Below are 22,115 nucleotides of genomic sequence, written 5' to 3'. Positions count from 1 at the left end.
TCAGAGGTCTTGGACTTGTACATTGACATCTATCTGTTTCTTAGTACTCCTTCAAGATTATTACTCCTCAATACTCCTTCAAGATTATTACTCTTCAATACTTCAAGATTATTACTCCTCAATACACCTTCAGGATTATTGCTCCTCAATACTCAAACTGCTGCTCACAAATACTAGAATTAATTTCCAACTCCTTTGCTTTGTACTTACTGCCAACTATCCTCCACACCATCGACAATTATGCTGCAAACTTCCTAATCGTACTTCGCTGCAATCTTACCCAAATTTCAATGTAAATAACATGCAGTAAGGATCTCAGCACAAAATGAATACATTTTGTTAACCTCTTCAAAAATGTCAATTAAATGCAGACCTAAATCTGCTAACTCTGTTTGAGTAATGTCTGCCTTTTTGAATAATCTTGGCACTCAATTTTTTTCCCAGTAATTTCCAACCTTTGAACTATCACTGATTCAAAACATTAACTGTTTCTCTTCCCACAAATGTGTTATCATCTGCTGAGTATTGTAAATAGGGAAGCTTTGAGCGTCACAGTTTGAGGATAAAGGGGAAGCCTTTTAGCACTGAGATTAGGAAAAACTTCTTCATCCAGGGAGTGGTGAATCTGTGGAATTCTCTGCCACAGGAAACAGTTGAGACCAGTTCATTGGCTACATTTAAGAGGGATTTAGATATGGCCCTTGTGGCTAAAGGGATCAGGGGGTATGGAGAGAAGGCAGGTACAGGGTTCTGAGTTGGATGATCAGCCATGATCATACTGAATGGCGGTGCAGGCTCAAGGGGCTGAATGGCCTACTCCTACCCTATGTTTCTATGTTTAGAGGGGTATGGGCCAAATGCAGCCAGATGGGATTAAGACTGTTGGTTGGCATGGACAAGTTGGACTGAAGGTCTTGTTTCCGTGTTGTATAACTGTCTGAATATCGGAGGATAAGAGGTGACCTGAGAGAGATGTACACGATAATGAGACGCATAGATCGTGTGGATTGTCAGAGGCTTTCCCCAGGGCTGAAATGGCAAGCACGAGAGGGCATACATAGTTTTAAGGTGCTTGGAAGTAGGTATAGAGGAGGTGTCAGGGGTAATTTTTTTATGCAGAGAGTGGTGAGTGCATGGAATGGGCTGCTGGCGGCAGTGGTAGAGGCGGAAACGATAGGGTTTTTTAAGACTCCTATATGGCTACATGGAGCTTAGAAAAATAGAGGGCTATGGGTAAAGTCTAGGTAGTACTAAAGTAGGGACATAATCGGCACAACTTTGTGAGCTGAAGGGCCTGTATTGTGCTGTATGTTTTCCACGTTTACCAGATATCTGAAGTCCTCTCTTCTACACTGTACTGTTGGACACACATTCATCTGAACTTTCCTCCTATTCCTACATTCGCAGTCACATTTTTGGAATTAATCCAGTGATTACAACTTTTCAATGCCCTGTTCTTTAATCTATGACCTTGTTTCTTACTTTGTTTCAGAACCTTATTCTTCTTTTTTATCATATGATCACTGAAATGATCAGAACCTCTGATTCTTTTCCATAATTTTGTTATTAAAATATTCAAATTATTGTTTGAAAGAATTCATGGAGAGAAGAATTTTAGACATGAATGCTGGGCACCCAGAAATCTTACCTCTAGCTTTTTTTTATATGTTTGCCTTGCTTTATCCTAATAGTCCTGTCTTGTATCGTTTGATATAGGTGCCAGAAGAAAAGCTGAAACTGGTGATGGCAGATAAGGAACTCTACAAAATCTGTGCCACAGAGGTTAAACGTCAGATCTGGCAAGACAACCAGGCGTTGTTTGGAGATGAAGTCTCCCCTTTGTTGAAACAGTACATTATTGAGAAAGAAAATGCTCTCTTCAGCAGTGAACTGTCAGTCTTGCATAACTTTTTCTCGGCATCCCCCAAAACAAGACGTCAGGGAGAGGTACAGATTAGAATAGTTTATTATCAAAAGCATGCAATTATTAATTGTTACTTGCGTAGAAGTTCACAATTATTTATGGTACTGGTGATGCTGCTCTAAGAAGGATTTTCATTACACTCTACCTCACTGTTGATAGCACAGAAGGAAGGCATTTCAATGGTTTGACTTTTAATGGACGCTTCAAGGGTGTGTATGACAATATTTTTCAATGTCTCTGTTTGGTGTTCCCTGGAATCCATAAATATCTAGGATGCTCTCCCTACAAATGAGGTGATATCAATTTTCAAATCCAACAGTTTCTTGTTGTATAAAATGAACAAGAATTATTATGTGCAACCACCTTCAAGCAAGTTGGTCCTGTCCAAACACAGTAGGAAAAAAAATCACTTATGGAGGACTGTTCAGGGATAAAAGAGAAAATGTGCCTGGAGTCGGAGGAGTTTAGAGAGATCCTTAATGAATACTTCACTTCAGTATTTACCAATGACAGAGGTCACTGAAAATGTGAGGATAGTGTAAAACAGGCTGATATGCTGGAATATGTTGACGTTAAGAAAGAGGATGTGCTGGAACCTTTGAAAAACATTAGAATTGATAAGTCTCTGGGGCCAGACAGGATATACGTCAGGTTATTAGGGGAAGTGAGGGAGAGGTTGCTGTGCCTTGTGATGATCTTTATGTCATAGGAGTAGAAGCTGTTAAATGAGCTATATATTTGGTGTGACCACCCTTTGCCTTTAAAGCTCCATCAGTTTTTGTAGGTATACTGTTATTAAGTTTTATCAGAAAATTGGCTGGTAGGTTTTTCCCAAACATCTAGGAGAACTTGCCACAGTTCTTCTGCAGACTTTGGCTGTCTCAGTTCTGTCTCTTCAGGTAATCCAGACAGTCTCGATGATGTTGAGATCAGGGCTCTGTGGAGGCCATACCATCTGTTGCAGAACTCCTTGTTTTTCTTTTCGCTGAAGACAGTTCTTTATTACAGTGATTCTGAAAGATCATTACTAATGCCTCCACAATCTCTTCAGTTACCTGTTTCAGAACTCTGGGGTGTACATCTGGTCCAGGTGTCTTATCTACCTTCAGACCTTTCAATTTCCCAAGGACCTTCTCTCTCATTATGGTAACTTCACATGCTTCATGATCCTTGACAGCTGGAACTTCCACCATACTGCTAGTGTCTTCCACAGTGAAGACTGACACAAGATAGTTATTCAGTTCATCCACCATTTTGTTCCCCCATTACTACCTCTCCAGCATCGTTTTCCAGCAGTCCAATATCCACTCTCGCCTCTCTTTTACAATTTATGTGGGCATAGATAAGGTTAGTAGCTAAATTCTTTTCCTCAGGGTAGGGTAGTCCAAAACTAGAAGGCAAGGTTTAAGGTAAGGGGGTGAAGATTTAAAAAGGACTTGAGGGGCAACTTTTTCTGCATGCTGGATGCGAGTATATGGAACATATTAACGAACTGGTAGAAGAGGTGGTCTAGGTGAGTGTTAATGCAACATTTAAAAGGCACTTGGACAATTACATGGATTGGAATGTTTGTCAGAATATGGGCCAAATGCAGGCAAGTGGGTGTAGCTCAGTTAGGCAACTTTGTTGGCATGGACCAGATGGGGCAAAGGGCCTGTTTCCATGCTGTATAGCTCGCTTTCTGTGACTAGAAGTATTTGAGAAAACCTGTTGTGCTTTGTACTATTCTAACACTTCTGTATTTTTTTGTGTATCTAGGTAGTTCAGAAATTAACCAACATGATTGGGAAAAATGTGAAGTTGTATGACATGGTTCTCCAGTTCCTACGTACTCTGTTTCTACGGACAAGGAATGTACATTATTGTACTCTGCGGGCAGAACTCTTGATGTCTTTGCACGACCTCGATATCAGTGAAATATGTTCTGTGGATCCTTGCCACAAGGTGTGTTAATGTTTTGGCATGTGTTCTGCATGTACTACTTATAGATTTAAATCTTCCCTATTTTTTAAAGTGAGAAATAGGGATGAAGGAATAACCATCTGCCTTCTAGGGCTGGGATTCCCAACCTAGGGTCCATAGACGGACCCCTTGCTTAATGATGTCGGTCTATGGCATATAAAAGGTTGGGAACTCCTGTGAATAGTATCTTTTTGTTTGTTTCTCAATAAATATACAATGATACTACCTTCACATGCCCACTTTTTATTCCTGAAAAGTAATATCTCCCAACCCAGTGGGAATTGAAGTCTTGGGACCTAAAGGTTCATCTGATATTACGTTAAAAATGCTTAATTTACTGTAAAATTGAGGATCGTCCAAGGCAAGGGAGGGGTTTGATATTGCGTATGTAGATTTGTAAGGCATTTGATTAAGTTGCTTATGGTAGGGTTGGATCACATGAATTCCACGTGTGCTAGCCAATTAGATACAACAATAGCTCAGTAAAGAGGTTGGGGTGGTAGTTTGTCATTCTTTGTTTATTCGCTGTTTAGTTTTTCATAAATTCTCTTGTATTTCTTTATTTTCCTACAAGAAAATGATTCTTAAGGTGGTATATGGTAACATTAGGGTAAAAATTATTTTGCTAATATATTGTCTTTGATAAATTAACAAATAAGTAAGTAATGCAAAAAATGAGGTTGTGTTCATGGGCCATTCAGATATCCATGATAGAGCAGAAGAACTTGTTGCTGAATCACAGAGTAAGGATCTTCAGGCTCTTGTACTTCCTCTCTAAGGAGAGGAGGGCATATCCTGGATATTGAGGGTCCTTAGTGATAAATGCAGCTGCCCTGAGGTACCGCCTCTTGAAGAGGTCCTTGATAGTAGAGGGGGGTATGCTTGTGATGGAGCTGGCTGAATCTACAATCCTCTGCAGCCTCTTGCTGTCCTTTGCATTGGAGCCATCATACCAAGTGTGATGTAATCAGTCAGAATGCTCTCCACTGTACATCTAGTAATCTGCAAGAATCTTTGGTGACATACAGTACCAAATTTCTTCAAATTCCTAATGAGTAAGCCACAGGCATGCTTTTTTCATGATTCCATCAAAGTGTTGGATATAGGTCAGATCCTCAAATATGCAGATGACCAGGAACGTCAAGCTGCTTGCATTTTCCACTGCTGACTCCTTAATGAGAACTGATGTGTGTTCTTCTGACTTCCCCTTCTTGAAGTCCACAATCAATTTCTTTTCATGAGGTTTTTGTTGCGATATCACTCAACCAGATATCTATCTCACTTGTATGAGCCTATTTGTTGCTACCTTAAGATTCAGTGATGTCGTCTGCAAACTTATAGATGGTGTTTGAGCTGTGCTTAGCTACACAGTCATGAATGCAGTGAGTAGAGCAGTGGGCCTGTGTTGATTGTCAGCGAGGAAGAGATGTTATCACCAATCTGTACTGACTGTGGTCTCCTGATGAAGAAGTCAAGGATCTTGTTGCAGAGATTTCGGTATATATCTGTGTGCTATACAGATTGATAGTGGTTGAGGCAACTTCTATGCTTACGGGATGATGATATTGACATATACCGAGGTATATAGCCTGATGTCTATTTTGTTGCTACCTAGGTACTGCTGAGCAGAGTGGAGAGCCGGTGAGATTGTCTGCTGTTGGCCTGTTGTGGTGGTGGTGGTCAAATTGCAGCAGATCCAGGTATTTGCTGTTAAGAGATAATTCTAGCCATAACTAGCCTCTTCAAGCACTTTATAGCAGTAGATGTCTGTCTGCCATGCAAGTTGATAGTGGTTGAGGCAGCTCATTCTGCTCTTTTTTGGCTTTGGTATGATTGATGCCCTTCTGAAGTAGCAGTGAGAGGTTGAGGATGTCCTTGAACCCTCCCACCAGGTGGTTGGCGCAGATCTTTAATGCCCTGTGAGGTACACTGTCAAGGATTGATGCCTTGAGAATTCTTGAAGGATGCTCTGACATTGTCCTCCAAGACAGAGGTCACAGGGTCACCAGGTGCTATGTGGATTTGCATGAGTGTAGTATGCATGAATGTGTTGAACTCATTAGGGTGTGAAACATCACTGTCAATTATGCTGTTAGGTTTTGTCTCAGTGCATTAGTGAAATAATGGCATACAAACCCTGCTCTAGCTGTCATGCGTCCAGTTGTGTCTCGAATTTCACACAGAATTGTCTTTTCACTCTCACAATGACCTTCTATAATTCGCACCTGGACCTCTTGTGGGATTCTAGATTGCCAGTTTGAATTGCCATAGATCTAGCCCTCAGCAGACTGCAAATATCCTTGTTCATCTGGTACTTCTGGTTTGTGCATGTTTGCATAGAGTTGGGGGGGGGGTGTGATGTATTAGCATGGATAAAGGATTGGTTAACCAGAGAGTCGGGATATGTGGCTGTTACTCTGGTTGACAATCAGTGGTGAGCAGTGTGCTGCAAGGGTCAGTGCTAGGCCCGCAATTATTCATGGTATACATTAACAATCTGGAAGAGTGGGCCGAGTGTAGTGTTTCTAAATTTGCGGACGATACTAAATTGAGTGGAAAAGCAAATTGTGCAGAAGATGCGGAGAGTCTGCAGAGAGGTATAGATAAGTGAGTGGGCAAGGGTCTGGCAGATGGAGTACAATGTTGCTAAATGCAAGGTCATTCACTTTGGAAGGAAAAATTAAAGAGTAGATGGATTATTTATTTATCTATTTTGGCGTGTGCGTCTGTGTGTGTGTGCGATGTTGGCGGGACGATGTCCTTTTCATGCCTTTACAGGGCGCGAAGCGAGGGAGAGAGACTGTGTGGCATGCCACTCCTCACACAGACATTTTGCAGTATTTTTCCCTTTATTTTACGAGGTTGAGTTGCGATCTTGACACTCAACCGGGCATGGATGGAAAGCATACTCAGGAACGGCTCCGACTGGGTTCGAACCCGGGAACCTCCATTCCAGAGTTCGGTGCTGATGTCATTGTGCCACCAGCTGGCCCGTAGATTATTATTTAAATGACAAAAAATTGTAGCATGCTGCCATGCAGAGGGACATGGGAGTGATTGTGCATGAATCACAAAAGGTTGGTTTGCAAGTGCAGCAGGCTATCAAGCAGGCAAATGGAATGTTGGCCTTCGTTGCTAGAGGGATTGAACTTAAGAGCAGGGAGGTTATGCTGCAATTGTACAGAGTACTGCTGAGGCCATACTCCCTGGTGAAGCCGCACCTAGAGTACTGCGTGCAATTCTGGTCCTCTTACTCAAGGAAGGATATACTGGTTTAGGAGGCGGTGCAGAGGAAGTTCCCCAGGTTGATTCCAATGATGAGGGGGTTAGACTATGAAGAGAGATTTAGCCGCCTGGGCCTGCACTCGCTGGAATTCAGAAGAATGAGAGGAGATCTTAAAGAAACATATAAAATTATGAAAGGGGTAGATAAGATGGAGGCAGGAAAGTTGTTTCTACTATTAGGTGAGACTAGAACTAGGGGATATAACTTCAAGATTCAGGGGAGTAGATTTAGGACAGAAATGAGGAGGAACTGCTTTTCCCAGAGAGTGGTGAATCTGTGGAATTCTCTGCCCAATGTAGCAGTGGAGGCTACCTTAGTAAATATGTTTAAGATAAGATTTGATAGAGTTTTGCATAGTAAGGGCTATGGGGAAAAGGCAGGTAGGTGGAGATGATGGCCAGACAGCTGTGATCTCATTGAATGGAGGAGCAGGCTCGACAAGCCAGATAGCCTACTCCTGCTCCTATTTCTTATGTTCTTATGGTATATTCTCAAAGGCACACACTTATCCATGCAGGTCTTGATGAGTCAGTGAGGGCTTGGCATATTCATTCAGATCTGAATATGAATTCCTGAATATGGTTCAATATATTACATAAGAACATAAGTAATAGGAGCAGGAGTAGGCCATCCAGCCCATTGAACCTGCCCCGCAATTCAGTAAGATTATGGCTGATCTGTCCATAAACTCAGCTCCATCTACCTGCCTTTTCCCCATAACCCTTAATTCCCCTACTATGTAGAAACCTATCTAACAGTTTCTTAAATATACTTAGTGAAGAAGCCTCAACTGCTTCCCTGTGCAGAGAATTCAACAGATTTCCCAGTCTCTGGGAAAAACAGTTTTTCATCATCTCCGTTCTAAATCTTCTCCCCTGAATCTTGAGGCAATGTCCCCTCGTTCTAGTCTCACCTACCAATGGGAACAACTTTCCTACTTCTATCTTATCTGTCCTTTTCAAAATTTTGTATGTTACTATAAGATCCCCTCTCATTCTTCTGAACTCCAGGGAGTATAGTCCCAGGTGGCTCAGTCTCTCCTCACAGGTTAACCCCTTCATCCCTGGGATCAACCTGGTGAACCTCTTCTGCACTACCTCCAAAGCCAGTATACCCTTCCTCAAGTATGGAGACCAGAACTGCACACAGTACTCCAGGTGCGGCCTCACCAGTACCCTGTATAGTTGCAGCATGACCTCCCTGCTCTTGAATTCAATCCCTCTAGCAATGAAGGCCAACATTCAGTTTGCCTTCTTAATAACCTGTTGTACCTGCAAGCTAAGTTTTTGTGACTTGATAGTGATTCAAAACAGTAATGTGAATGCTCATCTGCCTCCCTTGACTACACTTTTACAGCCTTCACCACCGGTGCTGTGGTCTTCACTCTCTGTGCTGTATACTGGGAGTAGAAGTACAGCCAGGTGATCTGATTTGCCAAAGTGTAGGTATGGGATGGCACAGTAAGCATTATTGATGGTTGTGTAACAGTGATCAAATATATCGGCTCTTCTGGTTCTGCAGATTGTAGTTTGTCAGAGACTTCTTCAAGTTAAAGTCCCTGTAATGATTGGAAGGCATTAGGGTGCAGTTCTGTCGGGGCAGCTTGACATTTGCCAGAGGTGGAATGTACATTGCTATGAGAATGACAGGAGAGAATTCACTCGGCAGGTAGAATGGATGACATTTTACTGCTAAATGGTCCAGGCTGAGGGAGTAAGACTGAAACAGAACCACCACATTTGTGCACCATACTGAGTTAAGCCAATCCCCCACCTTTGCATTCACCCAATGTTGCTATCTAGTCCATGTGGTGGATGGTGAATCCCTTGGGCTGGAGTGTTGGGGTTGAACCATGCATTAGGGAGCTGGTGTCCATAAGCCCATAAGACATAGGAGCAGAATTAGGCCATTTAGCCCATCAAATCCACTTGCCATTTCATCATGGCTGATCCCAGATCCCATTCAACCCCATACACCTGCCCTCTCACCGTATCCCTTGATGCCCAGACCAATCAGGAATCTATCAACTATCGCTGTAAGTATATACACGGACTTGGCCTCAACCGTGGTCTGTAGTGGAGCATTCCGCAGATTCACCACTCTTCACCAAAAAATATCCTACTTAATTCTGTTCTAAAAGGTCGCTCCTCAATTTTGTGGCTGTGCCCTTTAGTTCTGGATACCCACACCAGAGGAAGCATCCTCTCCACATCCACCTTTCAACATTGGGTAGGTTTCAATGAGAACCCACCACATTCTTCTAAATTTCAGTGAAATCAGGTCCAAAGCTGCCAAACGCTCCTTATTGTTAGCCCCTTCATTCCCAGAGTCATCCTTGTGAACCTGCTGTAGACACTTTCCAATTACAATGTACGTTTTCTGAGATAAGGGGTCCAAAACTGTTGACAATACTCCAATTGCGGCCTGACTCGTGACTTATAAAGCTTCAGCATTATCTCCTTGTTTTTATATTCTATTTCCCTTGAAATAAATGCCAGTATTTCTAACAAAAGACAACTAAAAAAGCTGTAAGAAGGCAAAAGGTGAAACACGAGGGCAGACTAGCCTATTATATAAAGCAGGATACCAAGAGTTTTTTTCAGTTATATAAAGAGTAAAAGGGAGGTGAGAGTTGATGTTGGACCACTGGAAAATAATGCTGGTGAGATAGTAATGGGGGACAAAGAAATGGCAGATGAACTTAATGGGTACTTTGCATCTGCCTTCACTGTGGAAGACACTAGCAGTATGTCAGAGGTCCGTGAATATCACGGAGCAGGAGTGAGTTTCATTGCTATTACAAAGGAAAAAATGCAAGGCAAATTCAAAGGTCTTAATGTGGATAAGTCACCTGGGCCAGATGGACTACATCCCAGAGTCCTGAAAGAGATAACGGATGCATTGGTCGTGATTGTTCAAGAATCAACTCGGCCTTTTCTCCTTGGAGTGATGGAGGATGAGAGCTGACTTGATAGAGGTGTACAAGATGATGAGAGGCATTGATCATGTGGATAGTTAGAGGCTTTTTCCTAGGGCTGAAATGGCTACCATGAGAGGGCACAGTTTTAAGGTGCTTGGAAGTAGGTACAGAGGAGATGTCGGGGTAAGTTTTTTATGCAGAGAGTGGGGAGAGCGTAGAATGGGCTGCTGGCGATGGTGGTAGAGGCAGAAACGATAGGGTCTTTTAAGAGACTGCTGGATAGGTACATAGAGCTTAGAAAAATAGATGGCTATGAGTAACCCTAGGTTATTTCTAAGGTAAGGACATGTTCGGCATAGCTTTGTGGGCTGAAGGGCCTGCATTGTGCTGTAGGTTTTCTGTGTTTTTAATCACTTGATTCTGGTCCTGGAGGACTGAAAGATTGCAAATGTCACTCCACTAATTAAGAAGGGAGGAAAGCCAGTTAGCCTAACCTCAGTGGTTGGGAAAGTGTTGGAGTCTATTGTTTAGGATGAGGTTTCGAAGTACTTCGAGACTAATGATAAAATAAGTCAAAGTCAACATGGTTTCTGTAAAGGGAAATCTTGCCTGACAAATCTGTTAGAGTTCTTCGAGGAAGTATCAAGTAAGGTGGACAAAGGAGAGGCAGTGGATGTCACTTACTAGGACATTCAGAAGGCACATGGAGCCTAAAAAAATAGAGGGTTATGCACTAGGCAAATTCTAGGCAATTTCTAGAGTAGATTACATGGTCGGCGGAACGTTGTGGGCCGAAGAGCCTGTAATGTGCTGTAAATTTCTATGTTCTAAGTTCTAAGGCTGTATAACATGATAAACTTTTTTTTTTAATTTTATTTTTATTTGGATAAGGAATTCGCAAATATCATGTACTTTTTTCACACATATAACCTTTTCCTTTTTTTATATGTATAAAACTACAATTATTTATACATTCTTAAGTACACATTGAGATGATATAAAAGGAAAATAAACATTTAAATAGATAATTATGTACTGTGGTAAATCTAACCTATTAGGCTATGTAATGGAATTAGTTGTTAAGAAAAATGGTAATAATAGTTTCCATATAACCCTTCTGGACCATTTCCACTGGTCCAAAATGTTGTATATAAGCCTATGTATCAACCATTGTAGGTGTTTATATCCTAATTTGTTCATGCTTGCTCCTGCCCGCAGACATAATTATCCAATCCCTATGTACTTATTTACTTAATTTTTTCATTTTTTTATCCCTTTCCCAAATCTTTCCCTTTACTTGTGTTAATTCTCTATTTTCCAAAAGAAAACAAAAAAAACAAACATTTAGACTGGGGTGCTTACGTTAGCAATATTACTGTGTTGATGAGAAGAGCAGCATAAATCATTAGGAGAGTCATCTAAAGTCTGCTCGCATTGGGGTTATATATTCAATCCATTTATTCCAGATTTGATAAAATTTTTCTTTTTGAGTTCTCAGGGAGTAAGTCAACTTTTCCATTTTAAATATTTCCAAGATAATTTCGTACCAATCTTCTAATGTAGGTGGTATTGGATTTAGCCATTTTCTAGTGATTGATTTCTTACTTACCGCTAAGAGGGCCTGCAGCAACTTTATATCTTCCTTCTGTTCAAGAAACAATACATGCCCCAAATAGAGCGTCTCAGAGTTCAGAGGTATCTGGGACCTAAGTACCTTAACTAATGTTCTATGAATACCTTCCCAAGATAGACTTAATTTAGGGCAATCCCAAAAAATATGAAAATGATTTGCCTCCTTGGAGCCGCACCTTCTCCAACACATCACATTTGTATCTTTATATTTTTCCTGATATGGGGCCTTGAAGTATCTTATAATGTTTTTCCAACAATGTTCTCTCCAAGTCAAAGAATTAGTCGAGGACCATTGAAAGCTGCAGATTTTCCCCCAAGCCTCCTCTGAAAGTACCAACCCCACTTCTTTCTCCTACTTCTCTTTAATATACAGTGTATTTACATTTTTAGCATGGGAGAGTGCATTATATAATCGAGAAACTGATTTACTAGGTATTGAACTGCAAGCCGAATTCAGAATCTTGAAAAATTCTAATTCTACTGTTGATAGGTCTGTATATCTACAACTCTGGTTAACATAGTTTCGTACTTGAAGGTACCTAAAAAAGTCATTATGTTCTAGGCCATGTTTGTCCCGCAGGATTTGGAAACTTTGTAGTACTCTTTTATCTATAAATGAGAGGTAGGTTGTAAGACCTTCCTTTATCCATAGCTCAAATCTTTTATCTCCTCTGTTGGGAAGGAATTCAGTATCAAATGCACACCATCTAAAGAGTTTTAACATGTTATTAATTCCACATGAATTAACCACCTTCTGCCATACTTTTAATGTAAGATTTATCCAAGCGTTTTTAAATTTTTCCAACTGGGCCATCAATCCTTTGTCAGCTATTGAGGCCTGAAGAGGAAAACTGTCAACTAATCCAAATTCTATTTCCTTCCATCTAGCCTTATATTCCCTATTACACCAATATAACAGAGGGGTTATCTGTGAGGCATAAAAATAATTTCTCAGGCAAGGAAGAACCATACCTCCTCCTTCCTTGCCTAACTGTAAGGTGTTATATCGAATTCTAGGTTTCTTTCCTTGCCAAATGAAGCGGGAAATCCATTTGTCCCATTCCCTGAATTGATTATCATCCACCTCCACCGGTAAAGTACGGAAAAGATACAATAACAGAGGAAGAATATTCATTTTTATAGTATTTATCCTTGAATTTAAACTTAAAAAGGGGATAAGATTCCATCTATGCATATCTGCTTTTATCTCTGAGATTAATGGCCCATAATTTACCTGTGACAGTGTTGAAAGATCCTTCGGCAGGGTTATTCCTAAATATTTTAATGATTTAGCTTCCCACTTAAGATCATATGTATCCTGAAATTTTTTGGATGGTGTATAATTTAGGGACATAACCTGCGTTTTCTTTACATTTATTTTATAACCTGATATTTTCCCAAAGTTATCCAACAGTGTAAACAATCCTATAAGTGATTTTTCTGGTTCACTCAGATAGACCAAAACATCATCTGCGAATAACGCCACTTTCTGTTCAATCCCTGCCACCTTGATACCTTTTACGATTTCGCTCTGTCTTATTAGTTGGGCAAGCGGTTCAATATATAGCGCAAAAAGGAGAGGAGAAATTGGGCATCCCTTCTAGTACCTCTCTCTAAGATGAAGGAGTCAGAGAGGTCCCCATTTATCTTAATTCGGGCTGTAGGGCTGTCATATAGAGTCTGAATTACTTTAATAAACTTTTCTTGAAAGCTGAATCTTCCTAAAACTCTGTATAGGAATGGCCAACTAACCGAATCAAAAGCTTTCTCAGCGTCCAATCCTACTACCATTGTCTCTGTCTCGTTCTTATTAACCTGTTCTAATATGTGCAGAGTTCTGCTTATGTTGTCCTGTGTTTGTCTTTGTTGAATAAATCCAGTCTGGTCTAAGTGGATTAGGCCAGGTAAAAGCTTTTCCAATCTGCGCGCTAATATAGATGTAAATAGTTTGTAATCTAAATTAAGAACACTAATTGGTCGATAATTGCCACATTCTAGTTTATCTTTACCCTCTTTAGGAATAACTGAAATAATCGCTTCTCTCCAGGAAGGTGGAGTTTCTCCTCTCTGCAAGATCCAATTAAAGGTGTTAAGTAGTAATGGGGCTAACTGTGTCTTCAGGGACTTGTACCACTCTGAGGTAAACCCATCAGAACCCGGGGACTTTCCAGCCTTTAACCTAGAGATGGCCACGTTCAGTTCTTTGACAGTTACTGGTTCTAATAAACTTTCATTTTGTAAATCTGTAAGTTTAGGTAGATCTAAAAAATTCAATACACTGTCTATATAGGGCTCATTGGGGGCCCGGGGTTGGGAGTACAGCTCTCGATAATATGTTTCAAAACTCTCTTGAATTTTCCCTATTGTACTCTCCACAAGCTTTGTCTTTGGATTCTTTATTTTATGAATTGTATTGTCTGCTAGTTGTTTTCGTAATTTATATGCTAATAATCTAGCTGATTTACCTCCTACTTCATAATTCTTTTGTCTCAGGTAAAGAAAATTTCTTTGAGTTTCCAACGTATAAATATCGTCAATTTCACTTTGCAATTTCCTAATTTCCTGTTTTCGATTTGAATTACTTTTGTTGCTATCTACAACTTGAAGTTGTTTTAATTTTCCTTGAAGGTCTGCTAATATTTGTGCATTGATTTTTTTCATGTGAGTGGGAATGGAAATAATTTTCCCTCTCAGTACGGCTTTCAATGTATCCCATAAGATCACTGGTGATGTTTCTCCCGTGTCATTAAGGTCTAGATATTCTTTGATTTCTCCCCTTAATCTCTCCATTACTTTCGGGTTATTGAGTATATGTGAGTTTAGCCTCCATAGTGTTTTCCTCATTTTCCTTTCCAGGATTAGAGACATAGAGACTGGGCTATGATCCGACAGATCAATTGTTGCAATATTACAGTTTTTTATCCTGAGTCTATCTGTATTAAAGATAAAGAAATAGTCTATCCTTGAATAGGCTGAATGAGGGAAAGAGTAATATGTATAATCTTTACTAGTAGGGTGTAATTCCCTCCAGACATCTATAATTCCTAACTCCTCCATCAATGAATTCACTTTCTGAGTCAGAGGTTTATTCTGAGTAACTATTCTTGAAGAATCTAATATAGGATTTAATCTAATATTAAAATTCCCTCCACAATTTACTACCCCTTGAGAACTGACCATTAGGTCAAAAATGTGTCTATAAAATGACCATTCACAACCTGGAGGAGCATAAACATTCAGCAATGTTATTTCTGTACCTTCTATTCTTCCTGTGATTTTTATGAACCGTCCTTCTTTGTCTCTAGTCTCTGAAATATGTTCATAATTAGGAGTACTTGATATTAAAGTAGCTACCCCTCTTTTGTGACTCAATTTATATGATGAATAAAATACATGCTTAAAGCCCATTCTTTTTAATTTTCCATGTTCAGATTGGCTCATATGTGTTTCCTGGAGGAAAGCTATTTGTTCCCTCTCTTTTTTCAATTTAGACATAATCTTATTTCTTTTAATTGGATTCAAAACCCCATTAACATTATAGGAAATTATTTTTACCAATTCAGTTTGCATTTTTCTCTAGTAGAAAAAAAAACACTCTCCTTTTCTAACCAAACAGTAAGCAATCCCTTCTCAACAGTAAACCAAGACATATAACCACACCCTAGACATTTTTGAACGTGCAACATTTGAAAATTTTTCCCGACTTCCCACAGTGAGGTCTGAGCACCGACCCGCCTCAGTTCAGAGGGATAACCTCTATCTTCACCCTGTGTTAGAGGGCCCTCAGCAGTTTGAATAATCATAGAGAATTTTCTCCTATTTATGTCTGGACCATATTGCTATCATTCAAGTTATTCCGTCTAGTTTATTTTCAGTTAACATGATAAACTCTTATGGCATTACAGGGAAGATACTGGCATGGATAGCGAAATTGCAGACAGGCAGGAGGCAGCGAGTGGGAATAAATGGAGCCTTTTCTGGTTGGCTGCCGGTGATCAGTGGTGTTCCTTGGGTCAGTATTGGGACTGTTGCTTTTTACAATGTTTGTCAGTGACCTAGATAATGGAATTGATGGCTTTGTGGCAAAGTTTGCGGATGAGATGAAGCTAGGCAGAGGGGTAGCTAGTGCTGAGGAAGCAATGTGATTGCAGCAGGGCTTAGACAAATTGGAAGATTGGACAAAAAAGTGGCAGGTGGAATATAGTGTTGGGAAATTTATGGTAATGCATCTTGGTAAAAGGAACAATAGTGTGGACTATTATCTAAATGAGGAGAAGGTTCAGACATCAGAGGTGCAGAGGGACTCGTGCAAGACTCCCAGAAGGTTATTTTACAGGTTGAGTCTGTGGTAAAGAAGGCCAATGCAATGTTGGCAATGTTGAAGGCCAATGCAATGTTTATTTCAAGGGGAATGGAATATAAAAGGAAGGAGATAATTCTGACAGTTTATAAGACTCTACTCAGGTTGCGCTTGAAGTATTGTCAACAGTTTTGGGCCCCATAATCTCAGAAGGGATGTGTTGTCATTGCAGAGAGTCCAGAGGAGTTCACAAGGATGATTCCAGGAATAAAGAGGTTAACATATGAGGAGCGTTTGGCAGCTTTGGGCTTAACCTCACTGGAATTTAGAAGAATGCTGGGGGTGGGGTGGAGGGATCTTATTGAAACCTGTTGAAGGGACTAGGTAGAGTAGATGTGGAGAGGATGTTTCCTATGGTGGGGTATCCAGAACTAGAGAGCACAGCCTCAAAACTGAGGGACGACCCTGTAGAACACAGCTAAGGAAGAATTTCTTTAGTGAGAGAGTAGCAAATCTGTGGAGTGCTCTGTCACAAGCTGCAGTGGTGGCCAAGTTCATTGGTATATTTAAGGCAGAAGTTGATCATTTCCTGATTGGTCAGGGCATCAAAGGATATGGCGAGAAGGCAGGTGTATGGGGTTGAGTGGAATCTGAGATCAGCCATGATGGAATGGCGGAGGAGACTCAATGGGCTAAATGGCCTAATTCTACTCCTATGTCTTATGGTCTAATATTGCATTTGCCTTCTTTACCACAGATATAAACTGTGAATTAACCTTCTGGGACTGTGAATTAACCCTCTGGGAGACTTGCACATGGTCTCTCCTAAGTGCGTTTGCATCTCTGATGTTTGAATTTTCTTCCCATTTGGATAATAGTCTGCACTATTGTTCCTTTTACCAAAGTGCATTATCATACATTTCCTATCACTGTATTCCATCAGCCACTTTTTTGCCCATTCTTCCAATTTGTCTAAGTCCTGCTGAAGTATCATTGCTTCCTCAGCACTACCTATCCCTTTACAGAAACCATGCTCACTTTGACTAATTTAGTCTCCAAGTGCTCCATTATCTTTTCAGCAACCTTTCAGGACTCTGGGATGTAGTCCATCTGATCCAGGTGACTTGCCCACATTAAGACCTTTAAGTTTGCTTAATACTTTTTCCTTTGTAACAGCAATGGCACTCCTTGCTTCTCCCTGACACTCAGACCCCTGGCATACAGCTAATGTCTTCAAAAGTAAAGAATGAAGCAAAGTTCTGATTAAGTTCATCTGCCATTTCTTTGTCCCCTGTTACTATCTCACCAGAATAATTTTCCAATAGTCCAATATTAACTCTCGCCTCCTTTTTATTACTTAGAAAACTGAAAAAAACTTTTAGTATCCTGCTTTACATTATTGGCTAGCTTGCCCTCGTATTCCATCTTTTCCCTTCTTGTAGCTTTTTTAGTTGCCTTTTGCTGGATTTTAAAAACTTCCCAATCATCCAACTTCCCACTCAGTTTTGCTACCTCAGAATCAGAATCAGGTTTATTATTACCAGCAAGTGACGTGAAATTTGTTAACTTAGCAGCAGCAGTTCAATAGAATACATAATGTAGCAGAGAGAAAAAAATAATAAATAAAATAATAACAGTAATAATAAATAAACAAGTAAATCAATTATGTATATTGAATAGATTATAAAAATGTGCAAAAACAGAAATACTGTATATTTAAAAAAAAAAGTGAGGTAGTGTTCAAAGATTCAATGTCCATTTAGGAATCGGATAGCAGAGGGGAAGAAGCTGTTCCTGAATCGCTGAGTGTGTGCCTTCAGGCTTCTGTACTTCCTACCTGATTGTAACAGTGAGAAAAGGGCATGCCCTGGGTGCTGGAGGTCCTTAATAATGGACGCTGCCTTTCTGAGACACCGCTCCCTGAAGATGTCCTGGGTACTTGTAGGCTAGTACCCAAGATGGAGCTGACTAGATTTACAACCTTCTGCAGCTTCTTTCGGTCCTCTGCAGTAGCCCCTCCATACCAGACAGTGATGCAGCCTGTCAAACTCCACAGTACAACTATAGAAGTTTTTGAGTGTATTTGTTGACGTGCCAAATCTCTTCAAACTCCTAATAAAGTAGAGTCGCTGTTGCCTTCTTTACAACTACATCGATATGTTGGGACCTGGTTAGAACCTCAGAGATCTTGACACCCAGGAACTTGAAGCTGCACACTCTCTCCATTTGTGATCCTTCTATGAGGATTGGTAGGTGTTCCTTCATCTTACCCTTCCTGAAGTCCACGATCAGCTCTTCCATCTTACTGATGTTGAGTGCCAGGTTGTTGCTGCGGCATCACTCCACTAGTTGGCATATCTCGCTCCTGTACTCCCTCTTGTCACCACCTGAGATTCTACCAACAATAGTTGTATTGACCACAAACTTGTAGATGGTATGTGAGCTATGCTTAGCCACACAGTCATGTGTATATAGAGAGTAGAGCAGTGGGCTTAGCATACACCCCTGAGGTGCTCCAGTGTTGATCGTCAGCAAGCAGGATATGTTATCACCAATCCGCACAGATTGTGGTCTTCCAGTTAGGATGTTGAGGATCCAATTGCAGAAGGAGGTACTGAGGCCTCTGGTTCTGTAACTTCTCAATCAGGATTGTGGGAATGATGGTATTAAATGGTGAGCTATAGTTGATGAACAGCATCCTGATGTAGGTGTTTGTGTTGTCCAGGTGGTCTAAAGCAGTGTGGAGAACCATTGAGATTGCATCTGCCATTGACCTATTGTGGCCATAGGGAAATTGCAGTGGGTCCAGGTCTTTGCTGAGGCAGGAGTTTGCCTTGCCCTGGCATTTGAGAACAACTTCTGTGGGACATAGCTATTCTGCGTTTTGTGAACTATTCCCAGAAACTTCAGCCACCTCTGTTCTGCCATTGTCCCTGCCAGTATCCCCCTTCAATCAACCTGGACAAGCCCCTCTCTCATGCGCCGTAATTCCCTTTATTCTATTGCGATACTGATACGTGTGACTTACAATTCTCCTTCTCAAATTGCAGTATGAATTCAATCATATTATGAATTACTGTCTCATAAGAGTTCCTTTACATTAAGCTCCGTAATAAGCTGAGTTGTTACACTACAGTCTATCTAAATCGCCTTTCCCCAAGTAGGATCAAACACAAGCTGCTCTGAAAAGCCATCTCGTAGGCATTCAACAAATTTCCTCTCTTGTGATCCGATACCAACCTGATTTTCCCAATCCCCTTAATGTTGAAATCCCCCATTACAATTGTGACGTTACCCTTATTACATGCCCTTTCCAGCTCCCTTTGCAATCTCATAATAAGTCCATCAGACAAAGGAGCAGAAGTCGGCCATTCGGCCCATCGAGTCTGCTCTGCCATTTTATCATGAGCTGATCCATTCTCCCATTTAGTCCCACTGCCCTGCCTTCTCACCATAACCTTTGATGCCCTGGCTACTCAGATACCTATCAATCTCTGCCTTAAATACACCCAATGACTTGGCCTCCACTGCTGCCCATGGCAACAAATTCCATAGATTCACCACCCTCTGACTAAAAAAATTCCTTCGCATTTCTGTTCTGAATGGGCGCCCTTCAATCCTTAAGTCATGCCCTTTCGTACTAGACTTCCCCATCATGGGAAACAACTTTGCCATATCCACTCTGTCCATCCCTTTCAACATTCGAAATGTTTCTATAAGGTCTCCCCTCATACTTCTAAACTTCGAGGAATACAGTCCAAGAGCGGACAAACGTTCCTCATATGTTAACCCTCTCATTCCCGGAATCATTCTAGTGAATCTTCTCTGTACCCTGTCCAACGTCAGCACATCCTTTCTTAAACAAGGAGACCAAAACTGCCCACAGTACTCCCAAGTGAGGCCTCACCAGCGCCTTATAGAGCCTCAACATCACATCCCTGCTCCTATATTCCTCTAGAAATGAATGCCAACATTGCATTCGCCTTCTTCACTACTGACTCAACCTGGAGCTTAACCTTAAGGGTATCCTGTATGAGGACTCCCAAGCCCTGTTGCATCTCCGAACTTTAAATTCTTTCCCCATTTAAATAATAGTCTGCCCGTTTATTATTTCTGCCAAAGTGCATAACCATACACTTTCTAACATTGTACTTCGTTTGCCACTTCTCTGCCCATTCTTCCAATCTATCCAAGTCTCTCTGCAGACTCTCTGTTTCCTCAGCACTACCAGCCCCTCCACCTATCTTCATATCGTCAGCAAACTTAGCCACAAAGCCATCTATTCCATAATCCAAATCGTTGATGTACAATGTAAAAAGAAGCGGCCCCAACACGGACCCCTGTGGAACACCACTGGTAACCGGCAGCCAACCAGAATAGGATCCCTTTATTCCCACTCTGTTTCCTGCCAATCAGCCAAATCTGTATCCACGTATGTAACTTTCCCGTAATTCCATGGACTCTTATCTTGTTAAGTAGCCTCATGTGTGGCACCTTGTCAAAGGCCTTCTGAGAATCCAAATATACAACATCCACTACATCTCCCTTGTCTAGCCTACTGGTAATTTCCTCAAAAAATTGTAAGAGGTTTGTCAGGCAGGATTTTCCTTTAAGGAATCCATGCTGAGTTCTGCCTATCTTGTCATATGCCTCCAGGTACTCTGTAACCTCATCCTTGACAATCGACTCCAACAACTTCCCAACCACCGATGTCTATAATTTCCTTTTTGCTTCCTTGCCCCCTTCTTAAATAGCAGAGTGACATTTACAATCTTCCAGTCCTCCGGAACCATGCCAGAATCTATCGACTTTTGAAAGATCATCGCTAATGCCTCTGCAATCTCCACAGCTACTTCCTTAAGAACACGTGGGTGCATTCCATCTGGTCCAGGAGATTTATCTACCTTTAGCCTATTCAGCTTCCTGAGTACTTTCTCTGTCGTAATTGTGACTGCGCATACTTCTCTTCCCTGCCACCCTTGAGTGTCCGGTATACTGCTGATGTCTTCCTCAGTGAAGGCTGATGCAAAATACTCGTTCAGTTCCTCTGCCATCTCCTTATCTCCCATTACAATTTCTCCAGCATCATTTTCTATCAGTCCTCTATCTACTCTCACCTGTCTTTTACTCTTTATATACTTGGAAAAGCTTTTAGTAGCCTCTTTGATATTATTTGCTGGCTTCCTTTCATAGTTAATCTTTTCCCTCTTAATGACCTTCTTAGTTTCCTTTTGTAAGGTTGTAAAAACTTCCCAATCCTCTGTCTTCCCACCAATTTTTGCTTCCTTGTATGCCCTCTCCTTTGCTTTAACTTTGGCTTTGACTTCTCTTGTCAACCACGGTTGCATCCTTTTTCCATTCGAAAATTTCTTCTTTTTTGGAATATACCTGTCTTGCACTTTCCTCACTTCTCGCATAAACTCCAGCCACTGCTGCTCTGCCATCTTTCCCGCAAGTGTCCCTTTCCAGTCAACTTTGGCCAATTCCTCTCTCATGCCACTGTAATTTCCTTTACTCCGCTGATTTTGGCTTCTCTTTTTCAAATTTCGCAGTGAACTCATCATGTTATGATCACTGCCTCCTAAGGGTTCCTTCACCTCAATCTCTCTAATCACCTCGGGTTCATTACACAATACCCAATCCAGTACAGCCGATTCCCTAGTGGGCTCAACAACAAGCTGTTCTAAAAAGCCATCTCGCAGACATTCTACACATTCTCTCTCTTGAGATCCAGTGTTGACCTGATTTTCCCAATCCACTCGCATGTTAAAATCCCCCACAATCATCATAACACTGCCCTTCTGACAAGCCTTTTCTATTTCCTGTTGTACTTTGTAGTCCACATCCCTGCAGCTGTTTGGAGGCCTATAAATAACTGCCATCAGGGTCCTTTTACCCCTGCAATTTCTTAGCTCAACCCATGAAGATTCTGCACCTTCCGATCCTATATCACCTCTTTCTAATGATTTAATATCATTTCTTACCAATAAAGCCACGCCTCCCCCTCTGCCTACCTTCCTGTCCTTCCGATACACCGTGTATCCTTGGACGTTCAGCTCCCAGAGACATGCATCCTTTAGCTAGGTCTCAG

At 41.1% G+C, this 22,115-nt stretch overlaps 1 protein-coding gene across 2 annotated transcripts in view; it reads left to right on the top strand.

Annotated features, from left to right (window-relative positions):
• Positions 1–22,115, top strand: part of nelfb (negative elongation factor complex member B) — a 122,048-nt gene that overhangs the window by 10,658 nt on the left and 89,275 nt on the right. For both annotated transcript variants that reach the window (XM_072239887.1, XM_072239889.1), the window contains exons 4-5: positions 1,717–1,947; positions 3,683–3,868. In XM_072239887.1, coding sequence (XP_072095988.1) covers positions 1,717–1,947; positions 3,683–3,868 — 417 coding nt within the window. The remainder of the gene's footprint in view (positions 1–1,716; positions 1,948–3,682; positions 3,869–22,115) is intronic.

This window comes from Mobula birostris, chromosome 22, assembly GCF_030028105.1.
Source record: "Mobula birostris isolate sMobBir1 chromosome 22, sMobBir1.hap1, whole genome shotgun sequence".
Lineage (NCBI taxonomy): Eukaryota > Metazoa > Chordata > Chondrichthyes > Myliobatiformes > Myliobatidae > Mobula > Mobula birostris.
The sequence above is the reverse complement of the archived record's forward strand: the minus strand, read 5'-3'. Positions and strand labels throughout refer to the sequence as shown.